We start from the raw sequence: 17901 nt of genomic DNA on the forward strand, positions 1-17901 counted from the left end.
GGCTCTTTCACACCCGGCAACAGCTGCTCATCAAACACTCACAGCTCCAACAAAACAACAACTGTGCTCACAAAAGACGCTTAGCCTGAGCCTTACCAGACAACAGCACCCAACAGCACCCATAATACCACCCAAATAACAGCACCCAATAATACCACCCAAACAACAGCACCCAAAGGTTCCCAACAGCACCCATATACCACCTAACAGCACCCAAGCAACGCAAGTTTATTTGTATAACACAATTTGTGCACAAAGTAATTCAAAGTGCTTTACAGAATAAGAAAGACATTAAAATCACACAAATCAAAATATAAATAATCACAAATAATCATCATGAAATTAACATTTAAGGAGATAAGTGCAGAATTTGAGTCATATGCAGATAAACAGAGCTGTTTTGAGCCTGGATTTAAACATCGTCAAAGTAGAGGCCTGTCTCAGCACCCAAATAACACCACACATAATGCCACTCAAATAACAGCACCCAAAGGCACCCAACAGCACCCATATATCACAAAATAACACAGAAAAGACGCTTAGCCTGAACCGCACCAGATAAATAACAGCACCCATAATACCTCCCATATAACAGCACCCAAATAACAGCACTAACATTAGACGCTCAGCCCACCGGGCACGGGACAGTACTGACATTTTGTGTGACGATTAAACTGACAAAATAACTGTGATTAACTGTAATATCTCTATAATAATAAAACTGCTATGTTATGGATATTCACAATTATCATTTTAATATTATCAACAAGTGATAAATGAAAACAAATGAAAACAACACTGAGCTAAAACTGCACTACTGTCCCATGTAGGCAGCACCCAACTGCACCCAACTGCACCCAACTGCACCCAACTGCACCCAACAGGAGACAACGTTGCACTTTTATCCTGAATTGTGTCTGCTACAATATCAGAAAAATATAGAACACTGAGCTAAAAGCTAAAAAATCTACAAAAATATCCAAAAGCTCTTGAGGTGTATAACATGGAAATGTCAGTAGACACACACACACACACATCATGTGTGTGAATGAACAACACACCTCCCCTCTGACCACAGCCTGTTTGAGCTTCTCCTCATGGATATTTGCCTTCTTACTCACATTCTCTCTTTTTTTTTTTTTTTTTTTTATCATTTTTTAAAATTATTTGTATAAAAACAAAATCAAGATAAAAAAACAAACAAAACAAGACCCCTCCTGCCCCATTAAAAAATAAAACAAGGTCAAATAAAACTAAATAAATTGAATTTAAAAATCCAATCCCAAGCATCATCTCACATTCTCTTAATAATTTCAAAATCTCAACCCACTTTATATGTTTGATATTGTGCAAAAAGACAAATGTACAGCTGTATTAACATGCTCATCATTTCCTTCATTTTGTGGCTGGAGTGTTCGCTGTGGGCCTTCCACTGGGCACAGGATAAACCAGGACTAAACCAGGACTAAACCAGGACTAGACCAGGACTAGACCAGGACTAGACCAGGACTAGACCAGGACTAGACCAGGACTAGACCAGGACTAGACCAGGACTATAAACCCATACTACACCAGCACTAAACCAGTGCTGTTGTAGTCTTGGTTTGGCCTTAGTCTGGACCAGTGAAGGTCTGTACTAAGGGCCAAAAATAGAGACACATTGATTCTCTGTGGCATAATTGTGCAGTTGACCTGTCCGTGTGTTTAAACGGGGGAAGAGGAGAGGTTTTTCTGCATTTTAGTGTGAGACCTGTACAAAGATGTCACCTCCATTTTGATCTGTCGTGGGAAATCCTGCCCGCTGCTGTGTTCTGTCACCCTATAGTCATGGTCCAGGCTTTGTTTAAGTCCGGCTTTGGGTCTGTTTGATCCGGGCTCACCCCAGGTTTAGGTCACTTCCTAGTTCTTGATCTTTCACACAAAAAAACACAGGCCAGAAGTCAGAGGTTGCAAGATGACCCTCCCGCAGCACTTTGAAAAGCAAATACACAAATTTATCCCAAATAGTTTATAAGCCAAACATTTGAGTGGTAAAAACAGCCAAACTTAATTCAGTCGTTTAACCAAATCCTTCTCTTTTGATTAGTGAAACGGCTGCATAAATTATTGTATAGAGCGAAGTGTGAGTGAAGGAAAACCCATGAAAAAGACCAACCGGCACCAATTAGGCCGGAGCTGTCGCTGTAATCCCACAAAGCCGAGCAAATCCTTCTAAAGAGCGGGACTAGGGCTCATCAAGTACTGCACCCCGTCACCCCCCGCTCCTCACGCGCACACAGGCACACACACACACACACACACACACACACACACACACACACACACACACACACCCCTCTCCCCCAAAACAGGCCCCGTCGCGCTCATGGCCTCCAGCTACTGACACTGGAGACTGAGAGAAAAGACACAAAACCCCGCTCTGTCAAACACAAACCTGCTTTATATGGATTCATAAATGTGGTTTACATTTTTGACAATAATCTGTAGAGCGCCATAGTTTCATGTGTTTATTTTGAGCTGGTCTTAAGGGACTTTACATTTGCTCCTCTGTGGACGTGGGGGTTAGTTCATTCCTTATTAGTTTTATGTAGCTCTTCAGTGCGTCCATTTAGAGGAAAAAACTAAAAAAAGTAAATGCACCTGCGCGGTATAACTGAACCAGGAAGCGTTTGGCTTAGTGGTTTAGTGGTTTAGTGGCGTGAGCTGGAGTTTAGTTGTGTTGTTGTCCATAGTTGTGCGCTCTAGTCCTTGTTTAGTGCCGGTTAAATTTGTGCTGTTCATTTGTACTTGTTTAATATTTATTTATAATATTTATTTATCCTCTTATTGGATCTCAGATGAACGGGTTAGTCCTCGTTCAGCTGCTTTAGTCCAGGTTTATTTACACCTGGTTTGGTTGAATGTAGACTTGTGTATACTGGTGCTTGTTATGGCACAAATGTTTGTCTCCATCCGGATGTGCCTGAGCGCGCGTGAGGCCCGTGCGTCCTCGCGCTGACGCCTTGTTTCCTCTGAACGTGACACGGAGCTCACAACATGTATAAATAACCGCGGCGCAAATCCGAACATGAGCTGACATTGTTTTATTTGAATATGGAATATGGCGCGTTTGTTTGCGCCAGGCCTCGCGCGGGCTCGGTTTTCACTTTGACCCGCGTGGCTCGTGTTTCCGCTGCGCACGTGAATCCAGCTGCTGTGGGCGCGTGCGCTGGACAGTCGGACCCCGCTGTCTGCCCCCGTCCCGCTGCGGGCTTCACACCGTCTCAATGAGCCCCTAATGCGGCTCTCTCATGCACAATACACGCTCCTCACAACCAGACTTTTTACCGACACGTCTCCCAATTTCATGCCGCCACAGGTGCGCGTCATCCCGGTCTGGCTTTCAATAAAAACCTCGACATGTTTATTTTCATTATGCCTTTGTCATAAGCTGCGGTCCATTCTCCACTGAACCCACGCATCTTCCTTTTCCAAATATAGCCTGGACCCGACAGTCCACCAGACGCTCCTCCGGCGGCTCCAGTGTTTTCAGCCGCTCCCAGTGCGCACTGGCCGCCTTCAGTCCACATTACTCCGCTTCAAAGCTCCCTGGACCCTCCTGAGGTCGCATCACTTTCAAAATAACCATAGTACGTTGACTTGCTTTCTCCCTAAACACTTCACTTTCCGTGAACAAACACCGCCTCTACGCGTCAGAATTACACCGCTTTTGGTGCGTCTCTCCTCGGCCTCGCTCTCAACATCCCCCGGGGCTCCGGAGCTTAGCGTTCCAAATAAAAACAAATCAGCGGGTGTCCGTAAACCGCCCAAATCCACTGCTAATCCAACCGCTTACTTCACTAAAGCGCATGTTTTACAAGAGTTTCCACATTTTCCCCATCGACTCATCTCCCGCACTCACACCGCTAAAGATACGCCTCTTTCCGGCTTACGTGTCGTCAAACCCCCGCCGGCTCCGGGGCTCAATCCACGCGCGCTCCGATGGACAGGTGCACAGACAGCCCGAACCGGTTCCTAATTTGTGTTTTTCCCCTTCACTAAACTCCTTGTTCGCCGTCACATCTCACCGACTCATTACGCCCGGTCTGTCCGGATGAAGCGCACCTCCCCCGGGCTGCATTCCCCTCTGCCCCCGGTGCGGTGGAGCTGGGCTCAGGTTTCGCCTGTTGTGCCTGTGAAGCTGAAACATGGTCTGGTCGTGTCGTGTCTTTGTGGAAGACTTCCGCTGGATTTCTTTTATTCTGGACGCGTCTCTATTTGAAAATGTTCATTATCATTTTTTCTGTGGCTGTTTTCTCCGTGAAACTGGTGCCACAGGTGAGACTTCTGCCTTTAACACTCACTTCTGTTCGGTTTAATTCTATATTTACCGTCATTGTGTCTGGATGTAAAAATTCAACTCTGACCATTCTGTATGTTTTTACCTTCAAAATGTCTGTTATTTATAATATTAATTGACATAACCAATTTATGATTCTATTAAAGATTCTATTAAAGATTCTATTAAAGATTCTATAAATGATTCTATTTATCTTTCTATTTTTCCATCATAATATTTAGTTAGTTTCATTTCACAGATTATTAGAAAAATAAACCTGATTCAGGTCCATTTCATTTTGTTTTTGAACAGACATTTCCGTGTCTTCTAAATCTTTAAAATGTTCTTATAGCTCAGTGTCATTTTGATTAAAGAACATTTTATTTTTTTAACCTATACTTTTTATAATTGTATATTATTTGTCTTTTGGTTATTTTTAGATTTTCTGTTGTGAAAATCTTTGGGTTCAGCGTCTCATTAAAGTTTTGCCACCTGAATGTTTTTGTTGGTCAAATTCGGGCAGAACGCTGAGAATTTGAGTTAAGGCAAAAAATAGTTTTGATTAAAAAGTTGACATTTAAATCCCCCGCCTCTCCGAAATAACTGATCTGTTGTTTACATGATTAAAACAGTGATAATGGGCAAAATAATATTGTCTCTAAATATTTATAGAAATTACAATTACCTTTGCTGTTTTCTCAGCTCTGGGTCACAAACTGTTCTGTGCGCGAGGGCTGCTTTTATTTGAAGAAAAAAATAAATACACAAAGATAATGGTTCATTGTTTTATTTGCTGTAAAAAAAAAATAAAAAAAAAAAAATCTACAAACATGAAATAGTTTGGTCACAGTTTCCTGTTCTGTGGAGGAGATCGGTGCTACGAGAGAATGAACCCGCAAATGGATTCAGATGGAGAAGTGAAAATGGGGGAGACACGGAGGAGAGGCGATGGAAGGAAATGGAACAAAACAAGATGCGAGGGCGCGCAGCTGCGTCAGAAAAGCGCAAAACGAAAAAAGCACGGATACGGAATATTTAAGTTCATTTCCAACATAATAAAACGGGGAGAAAGCGAGAGACGGGAGGAGGATCCGGCACAAAGGAGAGGGCGCACGTGGAGCGGAGCGCGCAGGAAAGAGGCCACGTTATACAACATGTCATTTCATACTATTTTACATACAACACAAATCACGCGAGAAGAAACTATATTTCTCACTATAAGTTACATTTATTTAGTTCAATGACTGAACAAAAGTGAACACGGTCAAATGGAGAAATAGTGTGCGTGTATAACTTGGATCGTTGTGCGTAAAGGAGAAAGTCCAAGTCTAAAGTCTAGAAAAGCAAAAAGAGCCGCTCTGGCGAAAAGAGCTGGAGTCGCAGTGGATGTGAATGTGGTGCAGGTGGACGCTTTTACGCACAGCTTTTTACGCACGGAGCCGTGCGTAAAAGCCGTGCACCACTCAGTCCTTCTCTCTCTCTTTTCTCTTCCCGTCTCCCTTTTCTCTCTGTTTGTGCGCGCGCCCCGGTGTTTATTTGTGTCGCGCGGGATGTAAACAGCTTCGGTGCGGGACGTAAACACGGAGCGGCCCACAAGGCGCATGCGTCAGACGGACCTTCAGCCGCATCGAGGAAAAAGAGGAGTAAAGTGAATAAAAGCGAAGACTGGGACAAGTGAGAATGAACCTGAGCTCAAGTCATACAAAGAAATGAGTAACACAAATCATAAAATTATAATACACTTAAAATGACGCAAATGAAAACAGATTTAATGCCAATTTATTGTTGGTGTGTGTGTGTGTGTGTGTGTGTGTGTGTGTGTGTGTGTGTGTGTGTGTGTGTGTGTGTGTGTGTGTGTGTGTGTGTGTGTGTGTCGGGGTGTGCGTGTGTGTGTCGGGGTGTGCGTGTGTGTAAACGGAGAAGATTATACGCTCCACAACGGGGTGCTTTGTTTTCTGAAAATATAAATGTTATAGTAAGTAAATATTAAAATATAATCCATAAAAATGTGCATATTTTTGTGTGCGTAGAACTATCTGGGCTTTGAATAAAATCGTTTATCCAAATGATGCACAAAATAAAAGGCTGAAGTTTTCCACAGCGTTTCTAGATGCGCGCTCTGGTCTCAGCTGCGCCGTGTCTCCGGTTCACACTGTCACAGCTGCACAGACTCGGCGCGTCTCATCCGTGCCATAAGGTCTCCACGCCACGGCCACGACCGCATTTAGCCAAACATCTCCACATTTCCACTTTCTGTTCTGATCTGAAAACCCCTTTTTAGTGTAAAATGGTCGACGCAGTTTAAGACTTAAGTTTGTTATAATAAATAATCAAACATAAGATATTTTGGGCTTTTTCACAGTTTCCAAAGCAGAAGCATGTGCAGCATCAGCACCGTCATTATAAACGCCTTTAAATCTGGGAGCTGTTGATTTGAGAGAAGAATCAATAAGTCATAAAAATGAGCCCTGTGTAAATAATGGCGCGTCCATAGTGTTTGATTCACACGTGTAACACCCACTCCGCGCCGTGTCCAGAGCGCATCACGCAAAGACCCCGTTTATTTCCACCTCCACGTCCACACACCGCCTTCATCTGTTTTATGAGCTCCACTTGTTTCTCATTGATTTGAATGAAATGTAACGCGCATGTTTGAGCCTGTTCGTGTTTCCTCTTCGTGCACAGCGGAGTTCACGCGGGTTTGGATTTGTCCGCGTGCGTCGGAACATAATGTTTTTAAATGTTTACCACGCGCCTTCTGCTCGCGCGTGTCTGTTTACGCTCGCGGTCTCGGAGTTTTCCCTCGCCGCGCTTTGCTTTGCTCTGAACCTGCTGCAGTTTTGTCTCGCGGTGAAACAAACCGCTGCTGCGCGTGCGCTCGTATGCGCGTGCGTGCGCCTGAGAGCGGCCGTCGATTGGCTGCTGTACCTTTCCCACGTGACCCCGCCTCGCGCTGTGGTTGGCTGCGCGCTCCCGGCCCCGGCCTCTGTGCGTGTGCGCGCGGCCCGGGAGCGCGGCCCCAAAGCCAACATGAACCAGAGCCGGACTTCACTCCGTCCCCGCGCCCCGTGCCGCCGTCCGTAATGCGGGACCGAGAGCTCAAGATGCTGCAAAAGTCCTCGTTCTCCATCAACTCCCTGCTGCCCGAGGCCGCGCTCAGCGACAGGGACCCGATCCGAGACCAGGTACGGGACCAGGTACGGGACCAGGCACGGGACCAGGTACGGGACCAAGTACGGGAACAGGGCCGGGAGCAGAGCCCGGGTAGAACCGCGCAGCAGCCCGCTGCGCCTCCGGGAGAGCTGGAACTCAAGCCCGAGGCCCGGGACAAGGCCGAGGACAAGGACGAGAAGGACGACAAGAAGGAGGACGAGAAGAAGGGCAAGTACGAGAAGCCTCCGTTCAGCTACAACGCGCTCATCATGATGGCCATCCGCCAGAGCCCCGAGAAGCGCCTCACGCTCAACGGCATCTACGAGTTCATCATGAAGAACTTCCCGTACTATCGCGAGAACAAGCAGGGCTGGCAGAACTCCATCCGCCACAACCTGAGCCTCAACAAGTGCTTCGTCAAAGTGCCCCGCCACTACGACGACCCCGGGAAGGGAAACTACTGGATGTTGGACCCGAGCAGCGACGACGTGTTCATCGGCGGCACCACGGGGAAGCTGCGGCGCCGCTCCACCACGTCCAGAGCCAAGCTGGCCTTCAAACGGGGCGCGAGGCTCACGTCGGGGCTAACGTTTATGGAGCGCGCGGGCTCTCTTTACTGGCCCGTGTCACCGTTCCTCCGCGCTACCGCGGCCGGGCACGCCTTTGGCTACAACAGCTCGTCCTCTGGTTACCACGCGCATCACGCCGTGTCCTACGGAGGGATGCTCGCACCCAGCTCGTCGCCTTTTCCTACGTCGTGCCCGGAGCTCCCGTACGCCACGCATCACCTCACGGCGGCTGCGCTCGCGGCCTCGTGCTCCTCATCGTACCCTCTGAACCCGTGCCTCCTCGCGGGGCAGACCAGCTACTTCTTCCCGCACGTGCCACACGCGTCCACGAGCTCCGGGCCCGGTGCCGTGTCACTGAGCCGCGTGTCCACGGCCGGATCCCCGCAGGCGCATACCGCTCCTCCGGTGTCAGCCCCGGCGCTCTGTGACTCTCTGCGGCCCGCTTTGTCAGGGCCGCTGCCCGCTGCTTTCTCCACGGGACTGTCCGCTGGAGGACTGTCCGCGGGGGGGTTGTCCGCGGGAGGACTGTCCGCGGGGCTCAGTGACTATTTCAACACACACCAGAACCCTGGTTCTGCTCCGAACCCGCTCATCCACTAACCCCCTTACCGCGGCCCGCGCCCCCCGCCCCGCCGTGAACCACTGAGACCGGCTGAAGGATACACTCACTCCCTCCGGTCCCTCCGGTGGTAAAACACAAGGTCCTTGTTTAAAGTGAGCTCTTAAATGATTCATACTTGAAATGGTGAAGTTTGATCTTCATTTGGGAAATCTGTGTGAAGCCACATCTCCAAAGTGCGCTTATGTAAACACTGGATGTTACGCACCGACTTTGTGTCCAAAACACGCTCCCTTTAATCCCCTGTAAAAACAAAAAAAAAAGAAAAAAAAAGGAAAGAAAAGAAAGAAAAATAATAATAACGTTTGGCACTAATTACGGTTTTACGCACGAGCTTTGAGTCGATAGCTGCAGGCACTGGCCTCTGTGTTATTCATGAAAAATGCCATCACAGATTATTTTTTACACTTCCTCTATATTTTTCTAAGTTGATTCCAGTTCTGATTTTACGCATGCGTTTTGTGTCACCTCAATCCAAATGCTAAATATATCACTTCTAGATATTACTCCAAATCTCTACATTTTATTTTCCAAATGGCTGCACGTATTTGTCTAAAATGAGACTTTTACGCAGTGACTTAAAATGGACCCGCGCGCTGCGCTCTGAACAGTCTGAAATCACCTCCACTTTCACGTCTGCGGCATTCACACGTTCTGACGCTAATTATAATTTTACACAGCAGCTTCGTGTCAAATGTATCGACTGCGGCTTTTCCAAATGTCACTCTCTCATTTGAAAACCATTCTTTCTTTAGAAAATTCATCTGCAGAGAAACGTCACCAAATCATAAAACACGAAGTGATTTTACGCAGCGGCTTCGTTTTCTCACATTTAAACCTGGCCTCATTCCAAAACATGGCACCATCTTGTTTTCAACAGAAACACGCAATTATTTTCAAATGATACATTTTATTTGCTCAAAATGATCAAATGTTAGTTGCATTATTTAAGTGTCTGAGGCGTAAACACGTGGACACTGTAAGTTTATTTAAAATTGTGTGAAACGCATTTATGACATATTTATAAAATGTAAAAGAGGATTCTCACGTCCACGTTCAGATGTTTGCGGCGTTTACGTCTTTACGTCGTTTTTATGAGTATATTTTTGTGACTTTATGAAGCAACACTGAAGCATATTGTGTTTTTACGCGCGGACTGTTTTCAGTGACTCAGAGTTTTGGGTTGTAAAGTTAAACTGAAATACTGAGTCCAGTTTGTGGCGCTGGTTTAACTCGAGATCCTTTTGCTAAACGTATTCACGCATTACTCACAATAATAATAGTAGCGGTAATATGATGCGAGTTTAGGCGCAGGTTTGTTGTGTCTCCCGCTGTTCAAACAAATGACGCGCTTCGTAAACGGAGCCACAAACATCATGGCGTCTCCACAAACATCATGGCGTCTCAGACTCACCACAATAAACAGACACGTTTCTTAATTACACACTGACGTTTACGCACAGCCTTATTACGCACAGCTTTATTACGCACAGCTATCAGATTCTGGACCTCTAATATTTAGGCTTTTACAAATCCTGTTTATCGAGACTCTAGACTGCTCAGGGCTTTGCTTGGATTTTAATTCCTTTATTTGAATTTTGAAAATTTTTCTTCATGATCCCACAAATATTCCGCGTTGTGGTTTTATTTTAAACACATTGGACTAAATCTTTGCGCTTATGTTTAATTATCTGCAACATATTTTTTTTCATGTTTTAAATTTGGTGCTTTCTCCAGACTAGTCCATTTCTTATTTTAGCCCTGATTTTGAACAGCCTTAAAACAAAGCGGATGGGTTCAATAAATATGTTAACAAATATTCAGTTTATAATAAACCTCAAATCAAAACTTACATAAAATTAAATCCATTTCAATTTTTTATAAAAACGATTTTGTTCTGATATTTTGTTCCAATATTTCGGCAGTGAATTTTCTACAAAATGACATTTATTTCCAAATTTTGGGACAGGTGCAAATTACGCGTAAAGCTCCAGACCTGGCTCCACTTTGTGCGCTGCTCTCGGCGCTGTTCGGGGGGAGTCTTACCTGCCTCTCCTCTCCCTTCTCTCGCCCTCTCCTTTCTTGCCCCTCTCCCTCTCCTTTCTTCCCCCTCTCCCTCTCCTTTCTTCCCTCTCTCCCGGTGATAATGAATGGGTTCCTTCTTTTGGCCCGCGGTTATTTGAGCTGCGCCTGAGCGAACACAAGCGGAGCGCGCAGCACCGTTTAGTCTCCGCGCTTTTACGCAGCGGCTCATTTCCGTCAAAACGAGCTGCGAATTTCTGACATCCGATTTGAATTATGATCATGACAGAGTCATTTTGCAATTAAAAACGGGGCACTCTAAAAATATCCCACTTTGGAATTTATTTTACGCACTGGAGGAAATTATGCAAATCTGGGAACACAAACCAAGAATGATACTTAAAGTCAAATAGAAAGTATTTCACTGTCGTTTAAAACAATAAAGTCTATATCTGAAGTCATATTTGTAAATGTACATTTAGACTCGAACACAGACACCGGTGGAGAAAATCCACCTGTGACAGCATAAATATGATCCACATGGAGCTGCATTTAAACGCATCATGATGAACATTATTTTCTCCAGGAGACACAAACACGTCACACAAATAGAACACACACAAACTCACTTTCTCTTATTTTCATTTGCGATGGACACACGCGTCCACAGTCTTACTGTAAAAGGCTGTTTGATTCCTCGGTTTGATTTCCTGGTTGTCTGGTGCCGCCGCTGTGGCCGCTCAGCCCGGGCTCACACCATTTATACGGGGCACGAGTTTCGTTCATGTCGGTTCATATTCAAAGGCCAAAATGTGAAATGCAGCGGCTCAAAGCTCGTGCAGTGACACAGTCACGTTTGAAACGTGCGGAAATGGGGAGATTTCATCTAATTTGACCGTTTAGGCCTAAATTAAAACTCAGCTCTTCTATTTATTATTTAAAATGTTTCTTTCTTTACGTGATACTGGAGACACAAAGCTCACGCGCTCACATTTTGTGCTGTGGCTTCAGCAGTTCAGATACAAAGCCTCGTGGTTTTGGGCAGTTGTTTATTTCCACCAAACGCCTCATATTTGAGCGTAAACCCACGTAAGGCTCACGCACTGACCCCTGACACTTTACGCAGCGGTGTCGCTTTGGAGACCGTTTAGGATCGCCTTTAATCGGACCTCTTTGCCCCAACCGTCCCTGGACCCTCACCGGAGCCTCGTCCACATCCTCCCCGCCCTTCAGGCCCCTCTCTGGCCCCACGGCCTCCCCCTGACCCTCCGGACTCAGAGAACACTGTAAACTGTTTAGCCGCAGGAGATGGGACTGGCGTCTGCAGGTATTTTTTAAAGCCTCTTTTCTTTTCCTTCTTGATAAGAACAAACGTGTGTGTACATAGCCGTGTTCCGTCAGTACTGTTCAAACTGTCCACGACGTGCAATGTGCGTGTGCGTGAGGCCAGACGCGCCGTATGCGACAATATGCTACGTTTCCGGAACAATCCCGTGGGTTAATGACGCTTCAGGCGCAGAGCTAAAACATGACATGATGTAACTTTAGATTTGAGATTTTCTTGGACCTTAAACACATCTCGCCTTGACTCGCCTCAGAGTCTGTGTGTGTCCTTCTTTTCTCTGTCATTATTGCTGCTTGTGGCGTTTTGGTGAAGTTTAGGCATCACATTTGGTTACGGTTTGGTGAAGCCTTTTCTAACGCCTTTATCGAACAAAAGTGCCACAGTTTTAGTCGAAAAGTCGTAGAAAATCCGTTTTTGGCCTTTTTTTCCTGGTTGAGCCGGACCGTTTCTGCTGCGCCTGAACTTCACCAGAGCCGCGTGGATTCTGTGTTGCCTTTTCACGCAGCCTTATGTCTCCTTTGGTTTTGTCCCGACAATAACGCGATATTTCACACACGATATTTCAGACCATGGTGAATCCCAAACACGAATTAAAAGACCAGAACCAACCAGAATTAAGCCAATTAAACCAGGACTAAACCAGGACCAAACCAGGTCTAAACCAAGACTAAACCAGGACTAGACCAGGACTAGACCAGGACTAAACCAGGACTAGACCAGGACTAAACCAGGACTAAACTAGGTCTAAACCAGATCTAAACCAGGACTAGATCAGGACTAAACCAGGTCTAAACCAAGACCAAACCAGGTCTAAAATAGATTTAAACCAGAAAAAACACAGGACTAAACCAAGACTAAACCAGAATTAAACCAGGACTAAACCAGGACTGAAATGAGAACAAGGCTCTGGCCTTGTACCACAAAAGAAGCCTGAGCTAGTTTTAAAATCCCTGGTAAATTTGTCACATTTGATCCATATTAGTTATAATTCTTACAATGTTCATTGGCTCGTGTTGCTTAATTAACAACACTGCGCTTCTGATTGAGACTGGCTGCTTTTAATTACACAAACGAGTCTAGTGTCGCTTAAACCTCTGACTTTATCTGATTTCACGTAATTACATTTGTCTGAACAAAACCAAAGCCTGTTTCTGAATGTATCTGCGGTCATCAACTCAGCCAAATGTGTTTGTCTGAACGTGCTGACATTTGGACACTGTGTTTGACATTGTACTTTAGGTTTGCGCACTGCTCTTTACGCACGCCTTCACCAAACCAGTGCCTGGCTCACGCGGCCCTGAATGTCCGCGCCGTGTACATACCTTTACTGTAAATGTGTTGAACATCTCTGTCCGGAAACGTGGCATTTTGTCCTTTTTGTTTTGTGTGAGAGAGATGTGTTTAGAGAAACTTAAAGCGTAGACTGAGGATTTCTGTTCGTGTCATTCATAATAATATGAATAATAATAATAATATGGAATAATAATAAGAAGAGAAGAAGGAGGCATTACTTTTGTATTTTTGTCTCACTAGAAACATTAAAAAACAAAGGCTCAGAGCTCGCGCACGAGGCCGCGCTTTGGGGAACTCACGAGCTTTTATTTTGAAAAATATCTGCTTTTATTTAGTTATCCTTCAGTAGAGCCTGTGATGTCATGTCCATTTATGCTTTTTAATATTATCTGATCATTTCAAAACAAAAGTCACGTCACCAGACCCGGTACCATGATGCACTGCTGCATTTCTGCACTGATGCACTGCTGTGTCTGCAGCCACGTCACGGCCGCAGCGGTGCGTCACATTCGGAACATTTAAACAAACATTATACAGTCTTTTTCTGTTTTATCCAATCATCATTTATCACAAAATATATTTGCTTCCACAAAAAATATAAATAAAAACAAAAACAAAATCAAAATGGCTGCCTCACAAAATCTCCTGGTTTGGTAATTTGATTTTTAATTTTATAATCCATCATTTTCCAAATCATTCCCTAACAGATCTACTCCAATCACTGAAACTCATCACCAAAACCCACCAAACAGCTGTATGATGATTTTAAATGTGGTGTTATGTTTGTGTGCGTCAGGAGCGCGCGCCTGTCCAGGCCTGTCTCTGTCAAAATGAAAAAAAAACAACAAACTTCTCAAATTGAAACAGAAATGTTCTGGTTTGGTCTTTTGGTTTTCAAATCAAACAGCATTTGAATGTTTTCACTGACTATGACGCCTTTGTTTCTTTTGGGCTTTAGTTAAACGTCATGCTTTTATTTTGAAGGAGTTCACGTCGCCTCAATGTAAAATGTAAAATATTGTTTCATTTAGCGTATTTTAGGTCTAAATGTATCTTTTCTTTTTAAATTCTAAAGTGTGTGTCCCCAAAGCACGGCCTCGGACCAAACCCGCTCTCATCCTGCTTTTATTTTCAACATATTTTATTTTTATGGCGTATTATGAAGTCTTGTGCGGAGGGAACCCAAACTGCACTGAAAACACCATTTCCCATGATGCCACTGGCCTCTGGGGTCCCGAGAGTGACTGTTTTAACGGTCGAATTTTCAACATAAAAGTCTGAAAAGATTCTTATTGTTTTAGAGAATAATATTAGTCTTTTTGTAACGTTATTTGGCGGAAGGTTTTTCAAAATAAAAGCCTGTGACTAGACTAGTGTTTCACATGAAGGATATCAGTATTATATGATTTGATATGTGTCCTAATTTATATCATTACATTTCTTTTATAAATAAAGTTTTTTTTTTATTTAAAATGAATGAACAGTGGTCAGTTGAGTTTGTTTTTTTAATTTTATTTTTTTTAATATAATATTTATGAAGATCCACAGTGTGAGTTGGATACATCTGCTCTAGGTTTTGAATGAAGAGAGCTAAAAATGAAAGAATCCACATTTGGAAGTTTTTCTGTAACACAAAGCCTTTGAATATGAAACTCGTCTGGCACATTTCCCTGTATACGCTGATGATTCGTGCGGCTCCAGGACGCTGTGGAAATGTGGGAGCAGGACGTGACTAAAGGTGAAGCTTTGGTTTGGCTTCAGAGGAGCAAACACTTTCATTTATTTATTTCAACAAAACGTTTGAGACTCGTCGTCTTCGTGGGAAGATTTCCAGTTTGTTTTTGAGCTTCAAATATCTTCTGTTTAAAATGAGCATTTAGTTCAAAACACAAGGCTTTAATACTACAATTTCAACTAATACCACTACTACTATTACTACTACTACTACTACTACTACTACTATTTCTACTTCTAACACTAATACTGCTGCTGTTACTACTTCCACTGTTATTATTCTGACTTTCTGAATACTACTGCTGCTAATACTACTGACACTACTCCTACAGCTCCAACTGCTAATATTTACACTATTACTAGAATACTATTTTTGTATTAACACTAATACTAGTACTGCTGCTATTACTACTACTACTATTAATAATAATAATACTACAATATTAATACAGCTATTCCATATTCTAATTTTCTGAGCTGCTCTACTGCTACTACAGTCCCTACTATAATATTTACTACTGCTACTGTACTGCTTTTACTACTACTACTACAACTAATAATACTACTACTATTGTTTCTGATTGACTTTCTGAATATTACTACTACTACTACTACTACTACTACTACTACTTATAACTGCTAATAATTACACTACTAAGAGACTATTTCTATTACTAGTATTAACACTACTGCTATACTTTTGTTACTACTACTACTACTACTACTACTACTACTGCTGTTGATACTACAGTTGTAAATACAGTGTGTGGGGTTTGGTGTGAGGACATGTGAGACTTTGATGAGTTTTTGTTCCAGATTTGACACTTTTGGCCTGTTCCCACATAAAGAATCACTGTGGTGATTGTCACTGTATGAGTCTGAGCTCAAACACATTTGGCACAAAGGGTAAAAGAACACCTGGAAAACCTGGAATACCTGGAAAACCTGGAATACCTGGAAAACCTGGAATACCTGGAACACTTGTACATCTCTGATAAGACAAGAATAATACAATATAATGCAAAGAATCCATGTCTGCTCCAGTCACCAGAGCCATTCAACCAACGCTCAGCTGAGTCCAAACACACAGCCAGATCTGATCGTAATCTGATTTCTGGAGTTATCTGATTATGGACATGTCCTGTAAACGGCTCCATCTGTGAGAGTGATCTGATTTCTCTCGGGTCACGGGAAATGATTCAAGAAGGACAAAGTAAACAGCAAACACACACACAAATGAAAGAGAAAAGCTTTTAAAATGTTATCCAAATCCAACAGTGACTCGAAAACCCCCTGATCCACGGACATACGTCACCACGTGTTTGTGCTGGAAACGCCCACATCACAGAGAACCATCGGGTTATCCCTTTATTCTAGTTATCCCATTTGTACTGGGCCTGTAATAGTGCAAAGGAGCATGCGCAAACGAGGGATGGGACGAAATCTGTGAATGAATAAAAGAGAGCGAGAGGGAGAGAGAGGGAGAGAGAGAGAGAGAAAGGCTTCTTGTACAAAGCAACAAAAACAAAAAAACAACTGTGTATGATTTTCTAAAGGATACAAATATACTAAAAAGAACAGTGAGCCGCGGGCTAATGAGATCTACAGAAATGAAATGTTTAAATGATGATATAATTCATGTCGTGCTTTTAATTATGTTTTTTAATTACGTTTGAAAAATACAATTTGGTCAAACGTTTAAAATGTAAAGTTAATTAGAAAATGCGTTTTGTTCCGTAAAGTGTACAGGATAAACACATTTATTAAATATTAAATTACATCGGTCCATGGATCAAAACGTGCGCGCGGTTTGAGTTGTGCGTCTTTATTAAAAACGACAGAAGCACAAGGAGCCGTTTACGCAGCGGACACGCGCTTTACGGAAGAGATCACGCGAGATGCAAACGAGATTAGAGTCGACAGGTTTAAGCGCGCGCTCAGCGACTTCTCTACCGCCGTGCGCACGAGCGGCCCGAGGCCAAACAGGGCAAATGTGCACGAGGGGCACGAGGGGCACGAGGGGCACGAGGGGCTCACTGTGGAGCAGGGACACCTCTGTGTCTCTCTGCTGTTTGAAATCTCCAAAAGTCAAACCCACAAATGTGTTTTTCCCTGATCATTTCCATCAGTGACAAGCTCCATTCTCCCGCTGTGTTTATGCAACAACAGCACGACATCCGGGAGGGCATCTGACACACTACATCTGCAGATTAACTAGAGACATTTGACCTGCCCCCATCTCAGTCTAACACTACAGGGACACAGGAGGACGGGAGGGCATCTGACACACAGGGACACAGGAGGACGGGAGGGCATCTGACACACAGGGCTAAAACTATAATTAAAATGAATTATTCGTGTACAGACGAGTCCCGTCCCTTCTGTGCCGGGCCCAGGCTCAGCTCGGGTCTCCGGGACAAAGGAGCTCCGTGCGGCGCAGAGCCACGAGCCCAGGCCGCCTCTCGGTGCGAGGAGAGCGGCCTGGAGTCAGTGGGGGTCCCGGGGCACCAGCTGCCGGGGCTCAGAGAAAGCACGTGCACTGCGCCGGGTCTGGACGCGTTTGTGCGGACTCGATCAATAAATAATGATTTTACGGCACATTAACGCGCCATTTGATGCTGTACACGAGCGATTAGTGACCGACACGAGCGCACAACATCGCGAGACCCGCAGCCTGTCCTGGTGTGTCCAAAACCGGCGCAAACATGGGGATATTTCTGTTATAATAAAGAAATGCCGCATGGATTGATTGTTCGGGTTAGGCCTTTTCTGCAGCGGGAAATCAGAGGAAAGTCTAGAGTCCAAACAGGCCCATGTCACCCACTTTACTCCACAAACAGGAAGGGAC

General features: G+C 44.3%; 1 protein-coding gene across 1 annotated transcript; it reads left to right on the top strand.

Moving 5' to 3' along the window:
* The first annotated feature begins 7401 nt into the window (after positions 1–7401).
* On the top strand, positions 7402–8640 carry foxg1a (forkhead box G1a). Its single transcript, XM_055231372.1, has 2 exons — positions 7402–7503; positions 7564–8640. Exons 1-2 carry the CDS (start codon positions 7402–7404, stop codon positions 8638–8640), a joined length of 1179 nt encoding a protein of 392 aa, XP_055087347.1.
* Positions 8641–17901: the final 9261 nt, after the last annotated feature.

Source organism: Periophthalmus magnuspinnatus, chromosome 22 (genome assembly GCF_009829125.3).
Source record: "Periophthalmus magnuspinnatus isolate fPerMag1 chromosome 22, fPerMag1.2.pri, whole genome shotgun sequence".
Taxonomy (NCBI): Eukaryota; Metazoa; Chordata; class Actinopteri; order Gobiiformes; family Gobiidae; genus Periophthalmus; species Periophthalmus magnuspinnatus.